The sequence below is a fragment of the Scleropages formosus genome, chromosome 20, assembly GCF_900964775.1.
Source record: "Scleropages formosus chromosome 20, fSclFor1.1, whole genome shotgun sequence".
In the NCBI taxonomy this organism is placed as follows: domain Eukaryota; kingdom Metazoa; phylum Chordata; class Actinopteri; order Osteoglossiformes; family Osteoglossidae; genus Scleropages; species Scleropages formosus.
The window spans coordinates 22,261,939-22,286,675 of NC_041825.1; the positions used below are offsets into that span (position 1 = coordinate 22,261,939).

At 42.3% G+C, this 24,737-nt stretch overlaps 3 protein-coding genes across 6 annotated transcripts; all 3 read left to right on the forward strand.

Annotated features, from left to right (window-relative positions):
* Positions 1-1,815: 1,815 nt before the first annotated feature.
* fdx2 (ferredoxin 2) lies at positions 1,816-7,947 on the forward strand. The gene is made up of 5 exons (XM_018761655.2): positions 1,816-2,005; positions 3,225-3,276; positions 3,840-3,946; positions 4,356-4,443; positions 6,997-7,947. Exons 1-5 carry the CDS (start codon positions 1,816-1,818, stop codon positions 7,151-7,153), a joined length of 594 nt encoding a protein of 197 aa, XP_018617171.1. The 3' UTR covers positions 7,154-7,947.
* A 2,135-nt stretch (positions 7,948-10,082) lies between these two features.
* Positions 10,083-16,598, forward strand: zglp1 (zinc finger GATA like protein 1). 4 transcript variants are annotated; one of them, XM_018761701.1, is made up of 5 exons: positions 10,083-10,143; positions 11,950-13,350; positions 13,870-13,982; positions 15,190-15,283; positions 16,086-16,598. In XM_018761701.1, exons 2-5 carry the CDS (start codon positions 11,954-11,956, stop codon positions 16,204-16,206), a joined length of 1,725 nt encoding a protein of 574 aa, XP_018617217.1. In that variant the 5' UTR covers positions 10,083-10,143; positions 11,950-11,953; the 3' UTR covers positions 16,207-16,598. The 4 variants fall into 4 exon arrangements, with proteins under 4 accessions (XP_018617217.1, XP_018617218.1, XP_018617216.1 ...); XM_018761702.1 differs by lacking the exon at positions 10,083-10,143 and adding an exon at positions 10,172-10,225; XM_018761700.1 differs by lacking the exon at positions 10,083-10,143 and adding an exon at positions 10,749-10,977.
* A 3,745-nt stretch (positions 16,599-20,343) lies between these two features.
* On the forward strand, positions 20,344-22,531 carry LOC108939886 (forkhead box protein D1-like). The gene has a single exon (XM_029246909.1). It carries the CDS (start codon positions 21,308-21,310, stop codon positions 22,283-22,285), a length of 978 nt encoding a protein of 325 aa, XP_029102742.1. The 5' UTR covers positions 20,344-21,307; the 3' UTR covers positions 22,286-22,531.
* The last annotated feature ends 2,206 nt before the right edge of the window (positions 22,532-24,737 follow it).

A 24,737-nucleotide genomic window follows, 5' to 3' on the forward strand; every position in this document is an offset into this window, starting at 1 on the left:
TACAACCTTGCAGACACTGTCAAAACACATTATCAAGTGCCCCACATCTGATGGCTTTGATGTCAGTTAATAGTATGACACAGCGAGAGGGAGTGAGAGTATTGTAAATACCATAATTGTTGATTACGCATTATGAAGAACAGATGGGTTAATGAACAAGTGACTAGGTGTCTGAAAACTCCATGATGAACCTTCAGTTCAGATGCCTCAGGCGCTTTTTCGGTGTGTGGGGGGGATCTAGGAGCAACTAGCACATCTGGCAAGACGGCAAAATGTCACAGGTTCAAGTGCCCGAAAGAGACATTAAGCACTGTAAATAAAGGTGTGTTTTAAAGGATATCATTTATGAGCACAAAAAATTGACGATTTCACATAAATGTGATATGTTCACGCTTTGTCTGTATGAAGTCGAAAAACCTTCATAACAGTTAGTCCGTGAGAACAGATACTTGGTTTGGCATATGCGGTACTAGGTATTGATGTGACTCAGAAAACGACATTTAATGACTAAGAATGAAAGAGTTTACTGTACACCTGCGATCGACACCGAACTTAACAGCATAACAAGGTCTCGAACAGTGTACCTCCTTCTCTTTGGTGGGCGGTTTTAAATCTTAGGCCCTTCATCCCCTAACTGTGGTGGTGGAGTTCTGGAGTCATCTGTTGATGATTGCTGAGAATTACAACAGTTAAAGTGACTGATACAGTCTGGAATATTTAATTAATTTATTTATTATCTGGTTTGGCCAGGGTCTGCTCGGTGGCGGGCCTAGGGTTCGAGTCCTGCTCGGGGTGCCTTGCGGTGGACTGGCGTCCCGTCCGGGGTGTTTCCCCTCCCCCCTCCAGCCTTCTGCCCTGTGTTGCCGGGTTAGGCTCCGGCTCACCGTGACCCCATTCGAGACAAGCGGTTGTAGACATTGTGTGTGTGTGTGTGTGTGTGTGTGTGTGTGTATTTACTACGAGTAACTACTTGCCCGGTATGTGTTACGTTAAGCAGTACTCCAGTGCTTATCCTGGAAGCACAGACTGCAAAGTAGGATACATCCTGGATGTGATGCCAGTCCATTAGTACTGGGCAATCCAAAACACATTCAGTTTCGAGTCAAAGTTCTTCTGAAACACATTTCAGTGGATTGTGAGAGGAAACCAGAGTGGATTGTGAGAGGAAACCAGAGCGCCTGCAAAGAATCCCTGCGAACACAAGGAGAAAGCGCAAACTCCGCACACACTGAGCCGATTTAAACCCACAGGGCGTTGCGCTCCATAAACATAATGCACCAGCTCTACCAGTTATACCACTGTGTGAAGAATATCGCAAGACACTATTTCTCCGGGCAAAAAATAATTTCTGAAGTATAAATTGTCGATTGTACAGTATTTACCAAGACACCATGGAAAAAAATTGTGCCCACAGCTATTAGTGAACAACACAACCTTTTCAAGAGAATTTCTCATTGATATGCAGCCATTTTCATCTAAATGTGTTGTTTTTATTGCTTTGTTTCATATTGCTGACGTTGCTTCTTTAACAGAAGTTTTCGAACTATTTTTTTTTTTTACAACGTCGCCATCTGTAGGCAGAAAACGCATTCCCCAAACACCCGTCACACATTTGTTTCACATTTCTTAGTATGTTAACCAAGAAACATGGGAGTGCCGTGAATCCTTCAATGTATTTTGCGTAATACATTATTTTTTTGCGAAATGAACAGCGGGACTTTCAGCGATAACGGACGCTCTCAACGCGCTTTTTTGGTGACGAGCGCTGTCTTCACTCCTATTGGTCCGTCTGAGCCACGTGATCAAAACACTGTCATGGCGACCTCCGCGGCAGTCCGGAGTAGTGTGCGGCTCTCTTTAAGACTGCTCGGACTGAACCCGATATGCAGTGCCTGTATTTTTAACCGGTTGAGAATTTGTAAATACGCTGTCACGGGGTCGGCGGCGGCGGCAGGATACATTGACGGTTTTCGGACTCCCAGCAGAAGCCTGCGGACCTCTAAAAGTAGGTTTGTGTAGTAAATGCCTGGGTCACTTGACTCCTTGACAAATGATGATGATGTAGGAAGAGTCCAAGAAGAAGCGCGCAGAGACACGTGGATGGATCGTCCGACGTACCCGGACTTCGACAGCAACGGATAGTGATTCGGAAGTGTAGTCGACCACGTGTAAACTTTAGTCTGCGTGAGGTTGTTGTGCTGGAAAAGGCTGCATAGAAATGAACGGAAGTGTTACTGATCTCTCCATGGTTTAGTAGATTTCTCCCATCATGGCAGATCTGCCTCCTCCCTTTGGTAGATCTCTCCATAGTTTCACAGACCTATCTTCAGTCTCTCCAGCTTCAGACTCTTTGCCATTTGATAGATCTCTCTACACTTTTGTTTATTTGTCCATACATAATATGGCCAGTCTCTTCTCAGTTTGGTTAATCTCTCCCAAGTTTGGTAGATCTCTCCAGTTTCACAGACCTGTCTACAGTCTCTCCAGCTTCAAACTTTTCGCCATTTGGTAGACCTCTCCACAGTTTTGTTTGTCTGTCCATAGTGCGGCCAGTCTCTCCTCAGTTTGGTAGATCTCTCCATGTTATGGCCAATCTGTCTGCGCTTTGGTAGATCTCTCCACTTTCACAGACTTGTCTGCAGTCTCTCCAGCTTCATTCTCTTTGCCATTTGCTAGATCTCTCCACAGTTTTGTTTGTCTGTCCATAGTGTGGCCAGTCTCTCCATAGCTTGGTAGATCTCTCCACAATTTCATAGACTTGTCTGCAGTCTCTCCAGCTTCACACTCTTTGCCATTTAATAGATTTCGCCACAGTTTTGTTTATTTGTCCATACATAGTATGGCCAGTCTCCTCAGTTTGGCTAATCTCTCCCAAGTTTGGTAGATCTCTCTCCAGTTTCACAGACTTGTCTACAGTCTCTCCAGCTTCAGACTCTTTGCCATTTGGTAGCTCTCCACAGTTTTGTTTGTCAGTCCATAGTGCGGCCAGTCTCTCTTCAGTTTGGTAGATCTCTCCACAGTTAGTCAGACTCTTCTCTCCACAGTTAAATATCTTCATGTAGGTTATGTGAGAAGCTACACTACAACTTCTTGAATTTTACCACTTGAATGCGCACACACACATTTTCAGAACCGCTTGTCCCATACATTGGTTCATTTTTGGTTGAAATCCATATAAACTGTGTTAATTTGAGAAGTTCACTTTGTTGGTCAAATGCCAACAGGTGTGAATCAGTCTGAAGTTGAGGATGCAGCACTTGAAGACTCAAAGGACGTGTGAGTAAACCGGTGTGAGATGTCTGATCTCTCTTGTATACATAGAGAGGTGATCAGTGGTAGCAGTTGTTCTGGCAGTGTTCAGTAGAGACGTGTGTGATCGCTCTTTAAAACCCAAAGCTGCAGCGTGTTAAGAAATGCCAACATTCCACAACATATTCTAAAACCAGGTTATATATGCAGGTCGAGACTTAAGTTTTCCCACTGAAAAAAATAATGTAAACATTGAAAGTATTGCTTCAGAATGTCTTTATTAAATCTCGTGTTGTCCGTAAGCCATCATCAACTGTTTAGTTTTTTCTTTGCATGGTGGCAAGGTATATAAATACTTGTTTTTATTTACACGTTATTTTGCATGGAGCAATTAAACCAGATTATTTTTTAAGGCTCATCCAAAAATTTGCAAGAACTTTATTTTGTAGTGTTGTGTATATTGCGTTTTAGACGCCACGGCAACGATACCGTAGGCTGTTTGTGCGTTTTACGGAAACTGACAGCCACGTGCATTTATTGTAAAATGTTTCTGGGTTATTTACTGCTGTCTGTGTTGCTTTGGCTCTCAGGGTTAATGTGGTGTATATAGATCGATCGGGAAAGAGAATACCAGTCAAGGCTAAAGTTGGAGACAACGTCCTATACCTGGCACACAAGCATGGCATCGATTTAGAAGGTAAGTCCATGGCCTGCCTGCTACTGATCAGCATTCACTGTAGAATCTCATGGTGCTTATAGTTGAAAGCTGAGAGTTGAAATTGTTACCTGCCTGTACTTTTATTGTCTGTTATTTTGCTATAATTGACTCCAGATTGCAATGCGAACTTTGGAGTCAACTACAGAATAGTGAAACACTAGTATTGTTTGTATATATACAGAATATAGCTTTCAAAGTATGCCCTGATGATTAGGAGTGACAACTACCCATTGCATGCCTGAGTTCAGGCATTACTTGTTATCCTGCTTGATGTAATATTTCACTGTGTTGCACTTAGAGATGTGGACAGGTTTTGTTTTTTAAAATGCCTTGACACACTTTGAATATATTTGTCAGTGATAATTCCTCCGACCGTGATGCCTTTCAGGAGCGTGCGAAGCATCGCTGGCTTGTTCTACATGCCACGTATATGTGAATGCAGAGTACTTCGACAAACTTCCAGAGCCTGTTGAAAGGTAGTATATACTACACACACGGCATACCCTCCAGGCAACTGTGGCCAGTGGGTTGTGTAGCTTTTAAGGAGAAAGACTTGTAACCTAAGGGTTGCCAGTTCAAGTCCTACTGTAGTACACACACACATTGTCTGAACCGCTTGTCCCATACGGGGTCGGGGGAGGGGGCTAACCCGCCAACACAGGGCGTAAGGCTGGAGGGGGAGGGGACACACCCAGGACGGAACGCCAGTCCGTCGCAAGGCATCCCAAGCGGGACTCGAACCCCAGACCCACCAAAGAGCAGGCAAAGGTCAAACCCGCTGCACCACTGCACCCCCCATTCTCGGCAAAATTTGACACTGAATTGTTTCAGTAGCATACTTAGCTCTATCAATGGGTCAAATGCTCTAAATCGTGTTGGATACAAGAAGAAGCTAATATATATGTGTGTATCCTCCGAGGATGTTAGAGATGCAGAGCAAGGCAGGGGGAAACAAAGTTCTCTAGGTGTCTGTACTGTAGTAGCTGTCCTTTATATTGTCACTGTAAGAGCTCCAGTGCAAATTCTGAGGGCCTAGCTTTGTCATATCCTGCCTTTATATTACCTAACATAAATAGCTGGGGGACAGCTGGTAGCATAGTGGTTAGTGATTCTGCCTTTGGACCCAAAGGTCGCAGGTTCGAACCCCACCCCATTTGTAGTACCCTAGAGCACGGCACTTGGCCCTAATTGCTTCAGTAACATTACCCCGCTGTATAAATTGGTAAAAATTATAGGGCTGTAAATGAATAAATGTTAATATTTATAAGAGAGAGGCCACTCAGATAAAGGCACATGGTGCCTGTAGAGCAGAAATGGACTGCTTTTTGCCCAAGGTTACTGGACAGCCGCTGGTACCTGGACCCATCGAGGTTTGTTTTTTCTCCCTTTGCTTCGGGTTAGGAGTTCTTTTGTTTTCCTCTCCTCAGGTGCTAGTTGACTTTTTTGTTATCTCTGTTACTTTATTTATTATTCAGTGCCCTTCATCCTTGTGCTGAGAAGAGTACTCTATAGAAATAAATTGAACTGACTAAGCTCAAGAGGGCGGTGCTGTCACATGTGCCCCACCTCCCAATCCGGCTGATCCTCCCACTGTGAACTGTTCCAAGACTAGTGTTAGTTGCTTTCATCAGTCTGTATTAGATGTCAGTGGCTTTATAATAATAAGTAATTTGTAGAAATTGTAGTTACAGTTGTAATGGTAAAATCGTAATAATTTTAAGTTATTTGCTCCTGAGTTTACACACATTTTTTTTTTAAAAATTGGTTTTGTTCTCAAATCCATGTTCACTTTTAGGTTCAAGTTTTTGTCCGTCACATACACAACCATACTTAGTATGACGTGCAGTGAAATGCTTTTCCGACTCTCCGTGGTACAGATAAATAAGGCGATACAAACAGGTAGAAACTAGGAACACACTCCAGGAATACATACGAGGAATATATAATGATAAAAACAGGAAAGAATAAATAATAAAATAAAGTGGGATACAATATGTGTAGTCCAATACTAAAGGCTACATAAAAATTCAACGTTGGAGGGGCACGTCAATGGGGATCTGAGCAATATCTTTGGCTTAGTTAGTGCTCCTTGTGCATGCAGTCCAGTCTCTCCATGGCGTTATCCTGGTTAAGAGCCTGAATGGCTTGTAGGAAGAAGCTCCTCCTCATTCTCTCTGTGTTGGCCTTCAGGGAGCGCAAGTGCTTCCCTGACCACGGCAGGGAGAAAAGTCCGTTGTTCGGGTGGCTGAGGTCTTTCACTGTCTTCCTGGCCTTGGTCCAGCACCGCTTGCTGTAAATAGACTGCAGGTCAGGGAGCTGAGTGCGGATGATGCGCTCAGCTGATCGCATCACCCTCTGGAGAGCCTGCTTGTCCTTCTTGGTGCTGTTCCCAAACCAGGCTGTGATGCTTCCTATCAGGATGCTCTTGATGGTACAGATGTAAAAATTGCTCAGCACTCTAGAGGGCAGTTTGAAGTCTCTTAAGCGTCTTTTTTACCACCAAGTCAGACTCAGTGAAAGGTTAAATACAGAACTCTCCTTACTTTTGTGGGTTCGAGTTTATAAAAATCCTAGAGATAGACTTTTTAACTTAATATTTTATTCATTTTGAGCTGCATTTGAATAAAAAACTAATCTAAAATTACTTTGATATCTCCACAAACCCTCTTCAGTCCAAACTGCTGACTGACTCATCATGTTATTCATCACTAGCACTGATCATCACCAGACACCTGAATTAATCTAGTATCATCTGACTTAATCCAGTCACACTGCTACTGTGTTTTGGTGTATTTTACTGACACCTGTTTGCTGGGCACATAAACGCAGGTTATGTTGACTAAAGAACAAATTATAGAAAATAAACACAGTGCAGTTAAAAAATAAATATATTTGAAAATGTATATTTTTGGAAAATTGTTACAAGATCATTTGTAATTACACTTCCATAGAAGAGTAAATCATGACAAAACATGCCTTTTTATCAGCTGTACTTGTCTTCACTCTTATTACCCATCCTGACCACACAGGGAGGATGACATGTTGGACATGGCCCCCATGCTTCAGGAGAACTCTCGGCTTGGCTGCCAGATCATTCTGACCCCCGAGCTGGATGGCATAGAGCTGACACTTCCCAAGGTCACCCGCAACTTCTACGTGGACGGCCATGTGCCCAAGCCCCACTGAAAGGTGCCATGGGGTAGCAGGCATTCTCTGGAAATCAGGCTTGTTCATTTAGACCACCAGGATGGGAGAGGTATGATGAGGTGCAATTGCCCAAAGGCACCCGTAAAGAACACTTGATATCGGACTAGAAGGTGCTGGGGAAGCAAAATGAACAAATTGGTTATATTCTGGGTCATCGTGTTGGGGGGAAATTGATTGACAAGACCACTAAGCAGGAGTGTATCAATCTGTCAATACTCACACAGGCAAGATGTGGCAAGTTAATGGCAAGATCTCCGGAAACAAAAAAACACCTAAAAACACTTATACACATAAAGTTCTCTGTGTCACACAGCCAACGAGTATTAGATACAAAAGCACTTTAAAATTATTGGTGTGTTTGTGTATGTGTGTGTATTATATATACACACACGCACATACATACACACTAAATATAGTAGTTCTCAAACTCAGGTTACGTTTGGGTTTTAATGTGCATCACCCTGGATTATGTGATTACTGAGCGGCAGATGGTTCACCTGTAAATTAGTGCAGTGGTTTCCAGTCCTCTCCTTGGGGATCACAAAAATCTTCCGTACTTTTGTGTTTTTCCCCACTACCATTGTCAATGATTTGGCTAATTACTGAACAGTTGAATCAGGTGAGCTGGTTTTGGAATTGAATAAATATAAGAAATTGTTTGAGGTCCTAGAGGAGATATTTTGTTACTCAGTGGCACTAAGGCAGACATCTTACATTGACATTTATTTAGCAGACTCTTTTCTCCAAAGAAACTTCCAATGAACTCTATGTAGTGTTATGAGCCCACACCTTATTCACCAAGGTGACTTACACTGCTAGATACACTACTTACAAAGGGTCACTCATCCATACCTCAGTGGAATACACACACTCTCTTTCTGCCACTCACACACTATGGGGGAACCTGAACAGCATGTCTTTGGACTGTGGGAGGAAACCAGAGCACCCTGAGGAAACCCACGCAGACACGGGAAGAACATGCAAACTCCACACAGACTGACCAGGGATCGAACCCACATCCTCTCGCACCACCCAGGCGCTGTGAGAGAGAGCAGAGTTACTCGCTGTGCCACCATGCTGCCTCTTAATATTCTGCCAATAGACTTAAAAGAGGGCATAAGACAGTCTGAAATACAGCTCTGTGATAGATTTCGGGCACTTCTGTCTAAATACAAACCCACTTATTTTTACATTAAATTTTTGCAGTGAACCAAACTGGCTGGCCTTGAAGAATAAAAAAAAAAAAAAAAACATTCCATATTACACCAGTCAAGTATGAGACATCCACAAAGTAAACATTCAAAATTTATATATTGAAAAAGTACTATATATGCTTTTTATTCCTGGTTCACCATCAGTTAGGTCCTCACCAACATGTCCATCTATGCTTGTTAGTTTAGCCCTGTTGCCATACTGACCATGTTCTCCATTATTGTTTCAACTCTTGTCTACTTGTGCAGTGGTCCAGCAACCCTTTTTCCATGTAAATTTGGGTCAAGACAGACTCAGTTGGAGACTCCAGTGAAAGGTGTTTCCCTCTTAACTCTGCAAGGTGAATGGGATCCAGAATTATTTAGTGGCAGGTTCCGTGGGTTCGCTGTATCCAGGTGTTAACATGACAAATCAGTGTTTGGACAGAATGCAACAACTGGCTGATGCAGCTGTGAATAGGGTGCCGGAATTTGAATTAAAAGCCAAAATGTTACTTTCTGGCCAAACTCTGTAGTTGATGTTAAATGCGTTGAGAAAAGAAAAGCCAAAGGCACTGCTGCCTTTTGGCCTATTGATAAAGTTATGACCTGCGTAAAAACACTGGCATCATAAGATTTCAAGCAGATCCCCCCCCCCCCCCCCCCCCCGGGTTACAATCATCATATACATGGCAAGTATGGTGTAAGTTCTCTGTGACTACAAAATTAGAAAAAAAGTGCAGGTTTTTGGAAGATGAACCTGCCACAATGGGTTTTTAGAGCTTTGTTTTTCATTGCCCTGAGTTACACATTTCTGATACAAATAACAGCAACTTTTATATAAGTTTATAATGAAGTATTTTTAACGAAAGGTAACGTGATGTATTTGAGCATAATACTGGCCAGACTTATTGCTTTTATTAGTGTTCAACCTTCACTTAAGTGTACTGTAAATGTCAACATACGCACAAATAATAAATGTCGTGGTAGCGCTTATGTATTGTAGCTATTAAGCTATTATAAGCTATTACCGAAGTCTCGATTGTTGACCTGTGTAATAAAGACGTCTGAAAATCCTCTACGTCCCGGTTTGTGCTTTTATTGACAAGTGACAACTTGTGCAGATGATTGTTCATTGGCGAACCTCCGCCTACCAGCTCACGTGCCTCTTCAAAGGGCACGCACACGCACACGCACACGCACACGCACACGCACACGCACACGCACACGCACACGCACACGTCCAGGGCGGGGTAGCGGCGGGACCCAGCCAAACCCGCTGGCCAACTGCACCCCCCTCCAGCCTGCAGCGCGATGTGGGGAAAAAGGCCAACCCCCTTGTCCACAGCTGTGGAAACACCCACTCAAAACACGAACATTGCACAGGAAGGGCAGAGCTACCCCAGTACGATTATTTTCCACATGAAAAACCTGCCTGCTGACATCAGCTGCGTATGAAAAGCAGTCATCGTGCTAATTTAATCCCATGAACGGCATTTGCAACCTGTGGAAATAATTTTCAAACGCTGAATGCCTGGTCTGATCCCTTTAGCACAGTAGACAGCATTTGAGATCGCATCTCCAAATAAAAAGTATTATTATTAATAATCATATCCGTAATATTATTAATGATGCAAAGCCCCCCTCTGCCGTATTTATGTCGCTCTCCAAGGAATTCAGGCATCACGATTGACGAGAGACACCTGTGACAGCTCACCTTCTTCAACTGCTGTGCTGCATTCTTACACACGTGCAGCGTGTGACAGCGAAACACACCGGGTAGGCTTTTGTTTTAAAAAATAACAAGCTCTTGGAAACCGCCGCTGTTTGCGGGAACGCTTTAGATCAGAATTAAATTTTGGTAAGTAGCTACTTGGTTATATAATACAGATACTTTTTTTTTTAGGAAGACAAACAAAATAATCAAATTACAGAGTATGCTGATTCATCTTATTTGTTCCCCTTTAAAAAAAAAACAATTTTAAGTGATCAGTAAGCGCATTTTTTTGCAGCATTGATACGATTTCATTCTCACATTTATTTTCACACAGCACAGTGACAGACGGTGTTAATTTTGTTTATGGTATTTAATAGAATCGGCCTCTGAAGAGGCTTCGAAATGATCAGTAATGGTTACATGCGGAAACATTTAGTTTTCCAATTGCCAAAGCTGTATGTGCTGTCGGATATTTTTTTATGGTGACTGTAGAAATGTGGAAGAAAACTACCGAAATGATTATGGATGAAGCTACAGATCACTGGTAATAAGTGATTTCAGAACAGGGTTTACACCGTGTCACTGGCTCCGGACGAGCAGCACCGGTGCCTTCCATCTGCAGGCCGGGGTCGCGCTAACTGCGCACTTTGCGGCTACGCGGACAAACTAGGGGGAGTCGTACGAAAGGCGGCTCGCAGGGAAGGGGAAGCAGCCTCATGAGGAGAATGTCACTAAAACAAAGTTGCCATAAAATACGCACTCCGGCTACATAAAAGCGTGACGCATGTGCGGAAATGGGTGGAAAAACGTGTCCCTTCTCCCAACACAAGAGGCTAAAAGAGAGTAAAAGTAAATACAAACGAGGCAACCACGAAGCTGTATTACTCACTGAGAAGGTAACATTTACTTAAAGCCGGTAGATGTTTTTTTTTTTTTTAAATTATTTTTAAAAGGCATAGGTTGCGGCGGGCCCAGGCCGAGGTCTGCGTTTAAAAACATCGGGCGCCCTAACTCAAAAGAGCGCCTTGTGCTGCGAAAAGCAAGCTGCTTCGAAAGGGGGTTAAACTGCGATTTGAGCACGAAAGGCCATGTTCGTTTTCACGCCGTGTTCGGGGCCTTTGAGGTGGGGCCTCGCGCTCGCCTGCATGAGCTCGCGACGGCCGCCTCGCGCTCCCTGCTCCCGCTTGTACAGCCCCGCGTAAGTTTGTCACAGCCGCTGAGGACAAGCGATACAAAATAAACCCACGACTCGTGTATGAAACGGCAGTAGCCGGCCGTTATTATTTCGTGCTACTGAATAATATTTCAAACGTACTAGAACTGACCCATTCGTGTGAGTATAGTGTGTGGGTTTTTTTTTTTTTTTCTCCTTTCCTTCCCCCCCCCCCTTTCCCCTCCAGTCCGAAAATCAGTAAAGCTGTATTGCTACTTAGGACAGTCGAATTGTAATATTGGTTAGTTGTTTCTCAAGAGATTTTTTTTTTTATATATATATATAGTCATTTTATTATATTCATTATTGTTGCACAAAAAAATACGCTGTTTTTGCTCGTAAAGGTTACTCTTACCTCAACTTTATCAGCCCTTTGAATCCCTCTTCTGGTAGTAAGTCTCTAAAATGGATTTACTTTTTTTATTGCAAAGGAATTTCAAGATTCTCTGTTTAAGTGTATATTTAAACAAAGTATTTATTAAATGCTGAAGGGGGAGGTTTTTTTTTTTTCCTTAAAGACCAATTCTGAACCGTTCATATAATTACCCCAATTGAGGTTGAGCGCACATTTTAATTCTGTATGTTCGATGTTTTTTCCTAGTATTATGAGGTAATTTGTCGTCAAAGTTTTTTGCTCTTGTGTTCAAAAAAACAGAAGCATGAGCACAGATTCTGAGAATCCAGCGACGCTGAGGCTGAAAACGACCGAGGATGTGGAGGCCCAGGATGACCCAGTTCTTCAGTCCACCATACTTTACCTGCTTCAGGAAGCCACCAAGCTTGCGACACCTGCCAAAAAAGACCCCCTGGAATGGAAAGTCGCAGACGGGATGTGCTCCGCAGAACAAAATGTACCATGTTCTTCTGGTCCAGCACTGTATACCTCCCCCCCTTCTCCGCCTGCTGTGGCTCACCCCTATAAACATGAGGAACAAGGCTTAGATCCGTGCCGTAATTTTTCTTGTTCTTTCTCTGTCCTCCCAAGTCAACAGAGGAACAGCCCATGGGAAGTGATGAGCCTCATTAACCTGCAGTGTGAACGACTTCTGCATCCGACTACTGAGGATGTAGCGGAGGATGGAAGTAGGCTGGTAACAACCACTTCTGCCCCCGAGGGGGTGCTTTTTCAGAATGAGGTCTCAGGTCACACAGGAGGGTTTACTGCATCCAAAGAAGTCAACAGCTCTGTGCAGCCTCAAAGTCCTGAAATTGCAATGGGAAAAATTGAGGCTTGGGGCTCTCCTTTGAGGAAACGCAAACCCTGGGATGATGGTCTTCAGTCTTTACTTTCTGACAAGACCTTGGTCTCGAATGAGCCTGTTCAGCTAGAAATTCTGACATCTAAAGAGGAGAGGAGTTTAATAAAAGACAAGGAAGCTAAGCAGGCTCTTGGTGGAGCACAGCTTCAAAACAATAAAGCTGGAATGTGCCATCTCAAAGATGGTCCTCCCTTAAACACAAAAGAATTGGAAGGAAAAGCAGCATCGTGTCTTGTGGGAGCAGAACATTGTTTATTAGAGGCATGTGGTACATCAACAGAAAGTTTGAGCTTTCCAGCATGTAACCTCCAGGAGGACAGTTGGAAGCAACATGCTAATTCAGCTAAACCCAAGGAGTTATTTTCCAGTGTTGCGGTACTCTCCTCTGTCCCTTTGGCTACTGTTGCTGATGGTGACGGGAAAATTGACTGTAGCTCTAATGTGGTTCTCGCATCTGACATTCTTCAAAGTGTGGAGGGATCACAGACTCTGTCTCATAAATTAAGAGGGGAATTTGAACCTGGAAGTCAAGAGAAACTCCTGGCTGAGGGCACATGCACTCCTGTCCATGACTTCTGTAACAACAAAGAGAACAATGTGTGTGCACAGTCACCCGAAGTCATAACAGCCAAGCTAGCCTCTGACCTGAAATGGCGAGGCAGAACCCCCCGGAAGCAGCGACATCCAATCCGAAGCGCTGACCTCTGTGACCCAGACTTTCGAGGCGTTTCGTTTCGAATGCACACAGAGCTTAATAACGGTCACGAGTGCCGATTGCTCATCACATCTAAGTACAGGTAACGCACAGACTGACTTCCAAAATCCTGCTACTAAGCCCAGCTGTGCATTACAGCACATCATATAAAGCATTTTGTTTTACATATGTCTTAATTGAATTCCATACAATTTTGCTGGTAGCCCAGCCTTTTTTTATTTTTTTAATTTTTTTAAAAAAAGAGCTTAAATTTTTCTGTTTGCAACTGTTAAGTACATGTCATAAGTTTGTGTTTTAGTTTCAATTTAAATTAGCAGTTGATTTTTAAATATCATTCCACTATGCGGCATTTTATTTTGTGAAGGTGTAACTTTGGACATTCATTGAGAATTTATAGCATCTTCGTTGGAAAAAAATGTTCAAAATCTTCTTCTAGATGTTTTCATTCAGTGGTATGGCAAGGTTCCCCCCCCTCCCAAGTGCCTGAGTTTAAGTGCTTAGGTGACTTTGTAAACCTTTAAATATGTCCAGCTTAATATACTTTACCCATGTTTGACTGGGTAGTATTGTTCAGTTATTGTTTGAATATGCGTTTCTCTAGTGCAGAGTTTTGGAAAAGTGGTCGTAGGGCAAGGGGCAGCCGCACACGAGCCATCATAAACTCCCTGAAAACCAGCAGCTCAGAGGAGGAAACGGATACTGTCGGCCTCTCCAGTGAGTACCGCGTGCCTTTCGGCTGTAGGTGCAGGTGCTGGGACTGGATCTGGTATGTTACTACTGCTGGCTGGAAACGGTGCTGTAAGTTTGCTGGATTCGGTGTGAGCGGTTTTAAAAACCTTGTGGTCTGGGCTCTATTAGAGAAGTACAAACCCTTATAAACTGCTATGTAAGCATACACAGGGATTATGTACTTTGTTCCCATAAGACTTACAATTTTCTGGGTAAAAGGCCGCTAAAGTGGTTTGAAGACAAGTACCAACTGAAACCCATGGTTGTGGTTATGAATACAGTACTACAATCATACAATGGCAGCTAAAGTACATTTTTCTGTTCGTTAATCTGAAAAATATTTGTAGGTTTTGTGTATTGCAGTATAACTTTTTTTTTTTTTTTTTTTTTTTCCTAATTGTGGGGAGGAAGGAATCCTTCAGCATCTTGGAAGAGTCTTCACAAAGATGAAAACTTTCATTGCCGTTATCAATATTACAGAGAATAGCCAAAGACAATACTGTATTAAAATGAAACTTGTAGTTGCACTGTCATAGTTATTCATTCATACATTCACTTATCCTAAAGGATATATTTACATTTATTCCTTTAGCTGACACTTTTCTCCAAAGCAACTTGCAATATTAAGCTGCTTACTATGACTTACTCATTTTTACAGCTTGGTAATATTTAGTGAAGCTATTCTCAAGGCTACGAAGGCCAGTGGTGGGATTCAGTTCTTTGTGTCTAAAGGCAGCAGCTCTAGCCACTACGCTACCCGCTGCCCAAGTGCACTTGCACCGTGAGTTTGCACGAGATGCCTGATTTACATGAGCAACCCCCAAATTTATTTTTGTGCAGTAAAGAATGGCTTTCATGCATGATGCCAAGTGAGCTTGCAACAGAGATGCCCTGTCACATCTTTGTGACAAAGTATAAAGGAATTTACAACTAAATGTATTACTTATGTACAGAACTATAAATTGTATATTCACTTTTTGCCTTTGGGCTTTTATGAGTGATTGAAATGTATTTTTCCGTAAACATCATTTAATGTGCAATTATCTTTTTGTAAACGCACAGCATATCCCATAAATTTATGTAGTGAACCGGTGTTCTGCACTTTGACTTAACATGCTCTGTCAAACTGCCAGTCTCCATGTTGTGGCAAAAGAGTGCAAACATGTATCCTATGTCTTATCCCCTTTTTCAGAGAATAAGATGTGTGCGTCCTGCAGCACAAAGACCACGCCTCTGTGGAGAGATGCAGAAGATGGAACTCCTCTCTGCAATGCATGTGGAATAAGGTCAATGATCGATACATGTTCCTTTTGCCTGCTCACTACTGCTGTCATTACCCCGGTCAATTTTTGTGGAGAACTTTTTGCTTTGCATACCTGTATGCTTTTGTTGGAGGAATTCAGGTTACGTACCCCTGCAATGATATGACTTTATGGTTTCTTTAGGGATTGAGCAAATAGCCTTAATGATGCTGAGTAGTGTGTCTAGTGACTTTGCTTCGTCATTAGGACCTTAAGTTAAGAGTTGAATATTGTAGACTGATTCTATCCACAATACAGCGGGTTTATTATAACAGGTGGGGGGCGGGGGTGCAGTGGCACAGCGGGTTTGGCCAGGGCTGTGGTGGGTCTGGGATTCGAGTCCTGCTTGGGGTGCCCTGCGTCGGACTGGCGTCCCGTCCAGAGTGTGTCCCCCCTCAGCCCTGTGTTGCTGGGTAAGGTTTTGGTTCGCTGTGACCCCGCTCAGGACAAGCAGTTGTAGGGTGAGTGAGTGAGTGAGTGAAAGGAGAGATAACAGGCAGTGAACAACAATGTAGTTTTCTAACGTCACATTGGTAGGCCAGTATCACATGTAAAGTGCAGGTTACTGTATGAGAAGTGCACAGTACTGAAGCCATTGCCCTAATAAAAATAGAATGCAGTTTTCAGAAGTCTTTTGAACTTCTTGCATATCATACTCCTATTCATAGTGCTGTGCTGTAATTCTTCCTATAAAGGACTTTTACCTGTATACAGTGCTGTGATGCAAGACCTCTTTCCGTGTTCTCTTCCACCATGAATTCCTGTTCTTGTAAATGGTCCCCTACAGATATAAGAAGTACCGTGTCCGTTGCCATCAATGCTGGTACATCCCCAGGAAGGAGGGCAACTCCAACTCCAGATGTTTAAGATGTGGAGATGCGTTGAGCTTGGCATCTTCTAACAGCTGACAAACTAAAGACCCTGCTGTGTCTCCAGTTATGTGACCATGAAGCAGTGCATCTTCCTCATATCCTGTTCCTGTGTTAGTGCACTTTGGGGAACTTTTGGGTGTTAAACGTTCTCAAAATGCACAGAATGTAGCCAATGCAGTAGCAACTTTGCATCTTTTCAAGCTGTTTTCACCTAAACATTGATTTCCACTTGGGGTTTGAGTATAGATATATAGGAAGTACTTACATTGTCCTGAGGGGATGACCCTATTTAAAAAAAGAAAAAAATTCTGTGATATACATTTATAATGTTTTTGTTTTTTTCCTTGTTGAACAGACATTTCAGAAGTAGAATTGTTGTGTTAATGCATCAAATGTCACTGTTTCTCAGTAAATTCTAGTCATCATGGTTCTATGAAGTTTGGGAATTTTTTTTATTAGCTTATCACACCCTTATAGCCTGCTGCACTATACTGTAATTTAGTTGCCTGGAAATTCTCAACATGTTCTTGATATACTGAAAATATGGAATTCATGTTTGGTTTGACATGTTCTTTGTTTTCTGTTGATATTCACTAAATAAACTTTATGGAAGGAAAGGTTTTTAAAACTATATTTTATTCCAGCTGTGAGAATGTGAAATAACTTTTACAGTTGATTCCTGTCCTTAAAGGGAATGGGGGTAACTACCAAAAATAATGAATGTAATGCATTTCTTAGCCACATAGTGGCAAAGTTTGTCTTTTAATGAAGAACCAACAGCGAAGCTCAGCTGAAATACTTTTAAGGGAATATTGAAAAAGGTTTAGATTTATTTGTGAAATAGAAAAATGTTGGCCACAGTAACTAAACTTCTGTCCAGTTTGAATCGTTCTTATTGGTTTCTAAGTTCCTTGTAATGGGTGTGTATCCAGTAAAGCTTAGCAGATTTATTTGTGAGAAAAGATAAAATCATGAGAGGAAAACTGCTTCCGACTATTTAACGCATCTTTAAATTGTAAAGCTGAAAGTGATATAGATTTCTAAGGCTGATTATGACTTAAATATTTCATACACCTATTTCTGACTGAACTGCAACAACTTGAGTATCGACTTTTAAAGTGAAGGTTATATTAATACATTTTTTTTTTTTCCTTACTGCACTTTCTTAAAATCCATTACATTGTCTTAAAAACAGGGACCGTTTTAGAGTATATGAAGAATGCAGAAGGTGAGTAAATTACTGAAATATGAATTGAAACATCACAGTAATGTTTCAGGGCTGAATTCTGGGATATATTTCAGAAACACATCTGCACCTACAAAAACTGGTATTTACATTCTGTTTCACAGCACTCTTTGTAGGAAAGAGAAATTCTGCATGAAAGTTGCCCGCTGTTCCTTTTATTCCTAGAATAAGATTTTTTTTTTTTTTCCCCCACAATAAAAAGTATGATCCTTTTCTCACCAACTTAATGTGCTGAACTTCACTGGGCGCCACTCTTCCAATTAATAATACACGACATTAGACAATGGTAATTTTAATTTAAAATATAGCAGATTACAGCTTGTTCATGCCCTAAAATGAAGACCTTTATATTCATAGTTATTGCTATGAATGTACAGACCCGCGCTGAATAAATATTATCTGAGTTATGACAAAGAGCGGGAAAGTACGTGTTGTATCCGTTACTTCTGCATGTCCATTGAAAGCATAGAGCGACAAGGCCTTTTTATCGGCGCTCGGGCTGTTTCCAATCAGCAAACATGCGTGATAAATTTGGGAAATGATGTGCAGGTTCGCCGTAAAGCCTTTGCCCCACTCCAGTACCACCCGGTCCGGCTCCTGCGGGTCCAGCGATCTGCGCTGGGGTATCGAACCCATTAGAGGCAGGAAATGCAAGAATCCACGACCAGGGTCTGCAGCACTTCACACACACACACACACACACACACACAACCGTGTGTGAATAAATACAGCACCTCGTTTCATTTTACTCCTCAAATTTTAGGCAGTAAATCGATCTATTTTAGCACATAAGCCAGAGAAAAAAAGAAATTTTCTCCGAAATTAAAGTAATATGTGCAAGCTGACTATAAATTCATTGTTAAAAATTCGCAAAGCAGCGTCACCATAAATGTCAATTTCTGCGGTGATTTATTGCCAAAATGGATTGGATAGTTGAAGCAATTTACCACCGTAGCCAGTTGAGTGTTTTTCCCCAGTTTTATTTCCCTCTCTAATGAACTTTTTCAAAAGCTTATTTAAGGTACATCACATGGCATTTTTTTGTGCGTGGAACGTGTTTAATAGCGGCACCCTGCTTGACTTAGAGATGCACGAGAGGTACATTACTCTGCTGTACTGTACTGATCACTTATTACTGATTATTGAATATATTAGTTACACAACTCGACTGCAATAACACAAAAACTACAGCTGTACATGTCTTTTCTCTCAGGATGCACGTTTGATTCATTCAGAGACGAGGCTTAGTGTTCATTCCTGCCACATCAGAGTTGGGAGTTTGACTGCGAGGGCTGCGTGGGTGTTCCACGGGTGTTCGCGGGCTCGCGCGCTCGCGCCCTGCCGCGGAGATCAGTGACAACTGAGAGGACCGGCAGCGGGGGGTTTTCTCAGATCGGGAGCTCAAAATCGCAGTGTGCTCTTTTATGAACCCATCCGACTTATGAACTGTTCACTGCCTGCAAACATTTAGGACTCAAACGACTAAAGATGAGTCGCAGTATTTCAACAAGGACAGTTTTCAATGAATTGTTTCATTCTGTAATAAATTAAGGTTTTTTTTTTGCAGCCACAGCTATGTATGGTTGCATATAAATATATGTATGTATATAAAAATGAAGGCAAAAACGAATTCCCGTATATGTTTCTATAATTTCAGTATTTTACTTAATTCTCTCGGTATTTAAATTTAAATCAAGTGGTATTCAAGTAAATAAATCAAGTAAATTTAAATCAGATATCAAGACGTCTCAGGATTGTCAGTGTTTAGCCACTCTAGACCCACATGGTGACTGAATTTTATCCTCATTATTAACTTATACGACTCATTATATTTTACAGTTATACGTCATAACTTATGGTCCATCTAATAAGATCTAGGCATCAAAATAATCTACTTAACTATGATATAAAGGCAGGGCGTAAACGAGCAAAATTCTCATTTGTATACATCATAGAAGTGATTGGAAACAAGAACACATTCCCGGCTCTTTTTATTTAAAAAAAAATCCACCTTAGGGAAAACATTTTGGACTTTTTGCTACCCATTCAAGCGATGGATCCTCATTTTATTGTGAATTACCACGTATTATTACACACAGTCTAGTCTCACATTCACCCAGGTCTGAAAACATGTCAAATATTGCACATATTTTTATTTTCACCAGGAATTTTGGACAAACTTTCACTGCTTGTTTTACATGTTCGCCGAAGTGCACGTGTTTGTTAATATATTGAAAGTGAAAATACAATGGCAAGTCCTTCAATCTGTTCAAAGCCACAATATTAACTACGGTATTTCCAATTATATCTCTTGGTTTTGCACATGTTTTTCTCTGCGTGGCGTCTGGTCACGTTTTCACTGGAGAACTTAAGAGCGCTTGGCTGTATCATTTACAACATAGACCTACGCATAAATTGCATGTCGACTATTTAACTAATATTTATCCACGATCGCAGTTTCAGAGCGCAGGAACCAGGAGGGGGGGTAAAACAGTTATACTCTCATGGTCATTTTAATCAAAATCCACGCTTTTAAAGAGTTTTCAAGGAGATGTGTCTTAGACTGCTCATCATACCCCAAACTGCAACCGTGCCCCTCAAGTCAAAGTAAAATATTATGTCTTTTGAAGAATGAATTATAGGAACTATGGGGGGGGGGGCACTTGACACATTGCCGATTGAGAGCGCGCGCAAAGCCAAAAACAACGTATAACCCGATCGCCATACACTATGGGATATATGCTACCCTTCGCTTACACAAAACAGTTAAATAAATAGTCCATAAAACAATGACATGTTTCTGAAACACACTCGTGAGGAATGTTATGAACCTGTAAAAACACAAAATACACAAACATTCACTGTGCAATAAAGGTGATAGCCGAGGGAACGCGCGTGGCCCGAGACATGAACGCGCACACGCCACCGGGGACCCGGGAGAGGGACCGCGCGCGTTCACGAGCGCAGCTCTGCAGCGCTGTTTCTAAATATACGTTAATCACACTCGCAAGTGCAGTTTTTTTTTCCCCCCAGCGTTTACTGTAAAAATAACATAAAATAAAATATAATAAAATAATCGGGAAGTTGCGTCAATCGAGCGCGTATTTAAGATGCAGCTGCGCTGTATTTTGTTTACTTTTTTTTTTTTTTCCAAAATGCTGCACTACATTAGATCATCTAGATGGTACCTAGAAAAAAAAAAATGTTGGCTCGTGCCAGCTACATTTTTACAAACGTGCTGCAATTAATTTGATAGACCCAATTTCCTGAAGGAGCCCTGTTGTAATAATGAAACATCCCACGGTGTGCAGTGAATAACGAACGGATGACAGTGTGTGTTATACACACACCTTGGAATAAATTCTCACACCGAACGAAAGGCAGTTCCGGCCGTCTTAAGGTGAGCTATTTTTGGACCTTTCCTGCGCGAGCGTCCAAAGGAGGATTCGAGCTGTTTTTGGGACATTCTTCCTGTTGTTTCATTGGACGGAGCTGTGGCGGTACTTAAGGAAATCAGCATGACATCACAGTCCGCTGGTCCACATCCTTGGAGAAGCTGGGGGAAAAAAAAAAAAAAAAAAAGTGACGCTGGAGAGGATGTTGGAGACTTTGAAGGACTTGCCATTGTATTTCACTTCGTCTCCACCTTCTCGAGTTAAAAATGACATTTTCTGTCAAGCGTTGTAACGGTAAACTTTTGTTTGCCTGAGTGGGTTTTCGAAGAAGCGCCTTGATTTCATTCTTGATGGTTTTCCTGCTGGGGTGGAGACAGCGCGCACCGCGAGCGGCTCTCCATGTGCGCGTGTGCGTGTGCGTGTGCGCTACCAAGACCGGGGTCCTTCTGACAATGGAGATCTAGATTCTAGGTGGCATCGCCTCTTTCGTTGGATTATGACTTTAGACACAGGATCCATGGAGGAGCCCGACATCGACGTGGTGGGCGAAGGCAGCAAGGACTTCAGAAAGCAGCCTGGTGCTGGGACTGGACCCGTGGGCAAATCGGAGGCTGAAGTGGACGGCGAAGCTCTGTCCTCCGCGGACCTTCTAGTACCGGGGCAGCGGGGCAAGTGCGACTCCCCCGCAAAAAGCGCTTCCAGCGCGAGCAAAAGCGCGTCCTCCGTGAAGCCCCCGTACTCGTACATCGCGCTCATCACCATGGCCATCCTGCAGAGCCCCAAGAAGCGGCTCACCCTCAGCGAGATCTGCGACTTCATCAGCCACCGCTTCGCCTACTACCGCGAGAAGTTCCCCGCGTGGCAGAACTCCATCAGACACAACCTGTCCCTCAACGACTGCTTCGTCAAAATGCCCCGAGAGCCGGGCAACCCGGGCAAGGGCAACTACTGGACCCTGGACCCCATGTCCTCGGACATGTTCGAGAACGGCAGCTTCCTGCGCCGGAGGAAGCGCTTCAAGAGGCAGCACTTCAGGTTCGGCGTGCTCAAGGAGCCTCACGTGGACTCGGGGGGGCTTCCCAGCTTCACGTACGGCGCGTACGGGATAGGGGCTGCGTGCCTGCAGATGCCCCCTCTGGAGCTGCAGCACCTGGGTGTGGAGTCCCCGTGCGCGGGCCCTCCTCCTCCTGTCAGCAGCATCCTGCCGGCGCTGTCCACGCTCTTCTGCCGGACGTCCCACGCGGGCGCCAGGACTTTTTTCCCGTCCGCGTCGCTCACCTACGAATCCCTCGGCGCGTCCGTGTCCTCGTCATTACTGCACGAGCACGCGCACCTGCCCGCGGGACTCTTCACGCCCGTGGGCTCGCCGCACCTCGTGAGCCTGCAGCAGGAGTACCAGAAGATGCAGTGTGTGCCGGGCGGCGCTGCGCTCTGCGGCAAGGCGCTCCAGCGGCTCGGCGAAGGCGGCCACTAACTGCGGCGCCGGCTGCGGGGCCACGAGCCCGTCCCGTGGCGGGCACGCGCGCGGTCCGCACTGCGACTCCTCCGGGAGCAGAGCTTGAACCTCAGCTTATCCTTTTCAGGGGCCTTTTTATTATTGCACCGATCGCTTTCATCTTTTTATTGTCCTTTCAATTGTTGGCAAGGAAGGGCTTCACTTTCGCTTCTTTAATTACTTTGTAATTCAACGTAGATCATAACTATTCTAATAATAAATTAGGCGGACATATAAATGCAGTTCTGATCATTCATTTTCTTACAAATTGTACGGAACATTAACGTCTGATTTTTTTTTTTTTTTTTTTTTTGAATATAGTACTATTGTCGCAGTTTTGCTTGGAAAGTGATTTGGCTTGGGAATGAAAACATGGTCTGACTCTGAGCGCAGACCTCTTGGATTATTAAGTTATTTAAATGACTCAAGCAGCAGAGACTTCTACAGCGTCTATCTTCCAAGCAAGTGCTTTTGATTGTGGAGAAATAAATGTAACCTTTACATTTTGAAATCCATTGTTGTTTTTTTTTTAAGAGCGTTCAGCTTCTTCCGTTTATCCTGTTTATTCTGCATGCCCGATTAACTATGTATATTAAGTATATATAATATATATAAACTAAATGGCTGCTAGTCTTAACAAAAAAGTGTCTGAAGTAAAGGATTTCTACCGAAATTTCCTGATTTTAGAGACTATTATGAACGGAAAACCATTTAAAAAATGTTAGCCTTTTGCTTTATGGGGAAAGCGATATTAGGGATGTATAATACAAACGAGAACGTGAAAAAAATGTGCTTTAAAGTATTGAGACTGAGAGGCAATTTTCTCAATTCATCCCATAATATAACGAGATAAAAATGAGCAAAATATGACTATGATTAGGAAACATGTCCCTATTAACAAGCCAATATGAGACGTTTAGATTCTTTAAAATAGAGCAATTATTCCGGTGAATAAAGTTAAAGCCATATAACGTTAAGAGTACATTTGTTTCTCAAATCACATTTTTGTTAGATTTTTAAAGGTGAATTAAAAATGTTTTCATGACGCAGACCAAAGATTTAATATTAAGACAAATGAAATCGACTGGCTATGCAAGTAATTTTTAGAATTTATTTTTCTTATAAGAACCTTATTAGAAATGAACATTGAAATTAGATGATTTTTGCCTCCGTCAGAATGCATTATGATACTTTTTAATATGCCAAACTAAAGGAAATATTTACAAAACCAAATGAAGGTTAAAACATGACCGAACTGAAACGTGAATCTCATTGTAAATCCTTTGAACCACTGTGTGTGTGACTGAGAGTGAAAATAAATGTAATCAGTTAAATATTAGAATCGTAATGAATGTGACATTAAAATGTTTGTTTCCGATGTTAACAGTACCCACACTCATTACAATCATTAATAACGGACAATCAATAATTTAAATTATTAACCTGACGGAGCGGTCCGGTGACGTCATCCCGACCACACACGTTGTGGCCGCTCTCGCATCTCTAATATAATGTAATATATATGGCGCTTAACGACAGGGAATTGAACTCATAGTGGCACGTTATATGTTAGACCTACTGTCTGGGCTAATTTCCAGAGTAGATCCCAGTGGCTAACAACCCCCTTCTGGCATTCCTTAAAACACTTTTATGAGACATCTGAAGTGGGGAAATGGAGAGGAGTGCCTCTTGCTATATAACTGCACATTCTCTGCTGCCTTCTTCTTTCCTTTTTCAGTTATACTCAGTTCTACACGATCAGAGACTTTGTTACAGGTGTATAGAAAACATCTGGGATGGCTTCAGGTTTTTGATGTGGGGCCTGCAGGTAGCATCATTTCTAAGTCCTCTCTCAGTTAAAGGTCCCCATCTTGAGTCCCCCTCCTAATCTAGTCCTCTGAGCAAATATTTAAATGTAAAAAAAAAAAAAATCAAGTTGATTATTTAACAGCATAACTCACAATGGGCATGCAAGTTTGCTAAATAAAAGTTAATAATTACAGTGTTTTGAAAATGACATTATGACTAATAACCCCGACAGACATCCACAGGGTCCATCATCAGGTCCTTTCTGAAGTGCTATAAGATGGGTGATTATAAACTGAGCAGGATTGTAACTGAAGCACAACTGGTGGAAAAATAAACAGTTTGTCATGCACAGGCCTTGTCGCTGTTCCTTACTACATTTTTAAACAGCGAGTATTATGCCAACAAATTTTCACTCTACTGTATATGGATTTTATTATCTAAAGTTATTTTGATGGTTTTTGGGTATATTTTCACTGCTCTTAGGAAAATAAATGAGGGCATGTTGCCTCAATACTTAGAACAAGACCAACCAAAGTAATTTATTATATGTAACTGCAGAATAGGATTTCTTTTATTTTATTGTCTAGTTTTGATGGATTATTCTGTAAATTATTCTGGACAG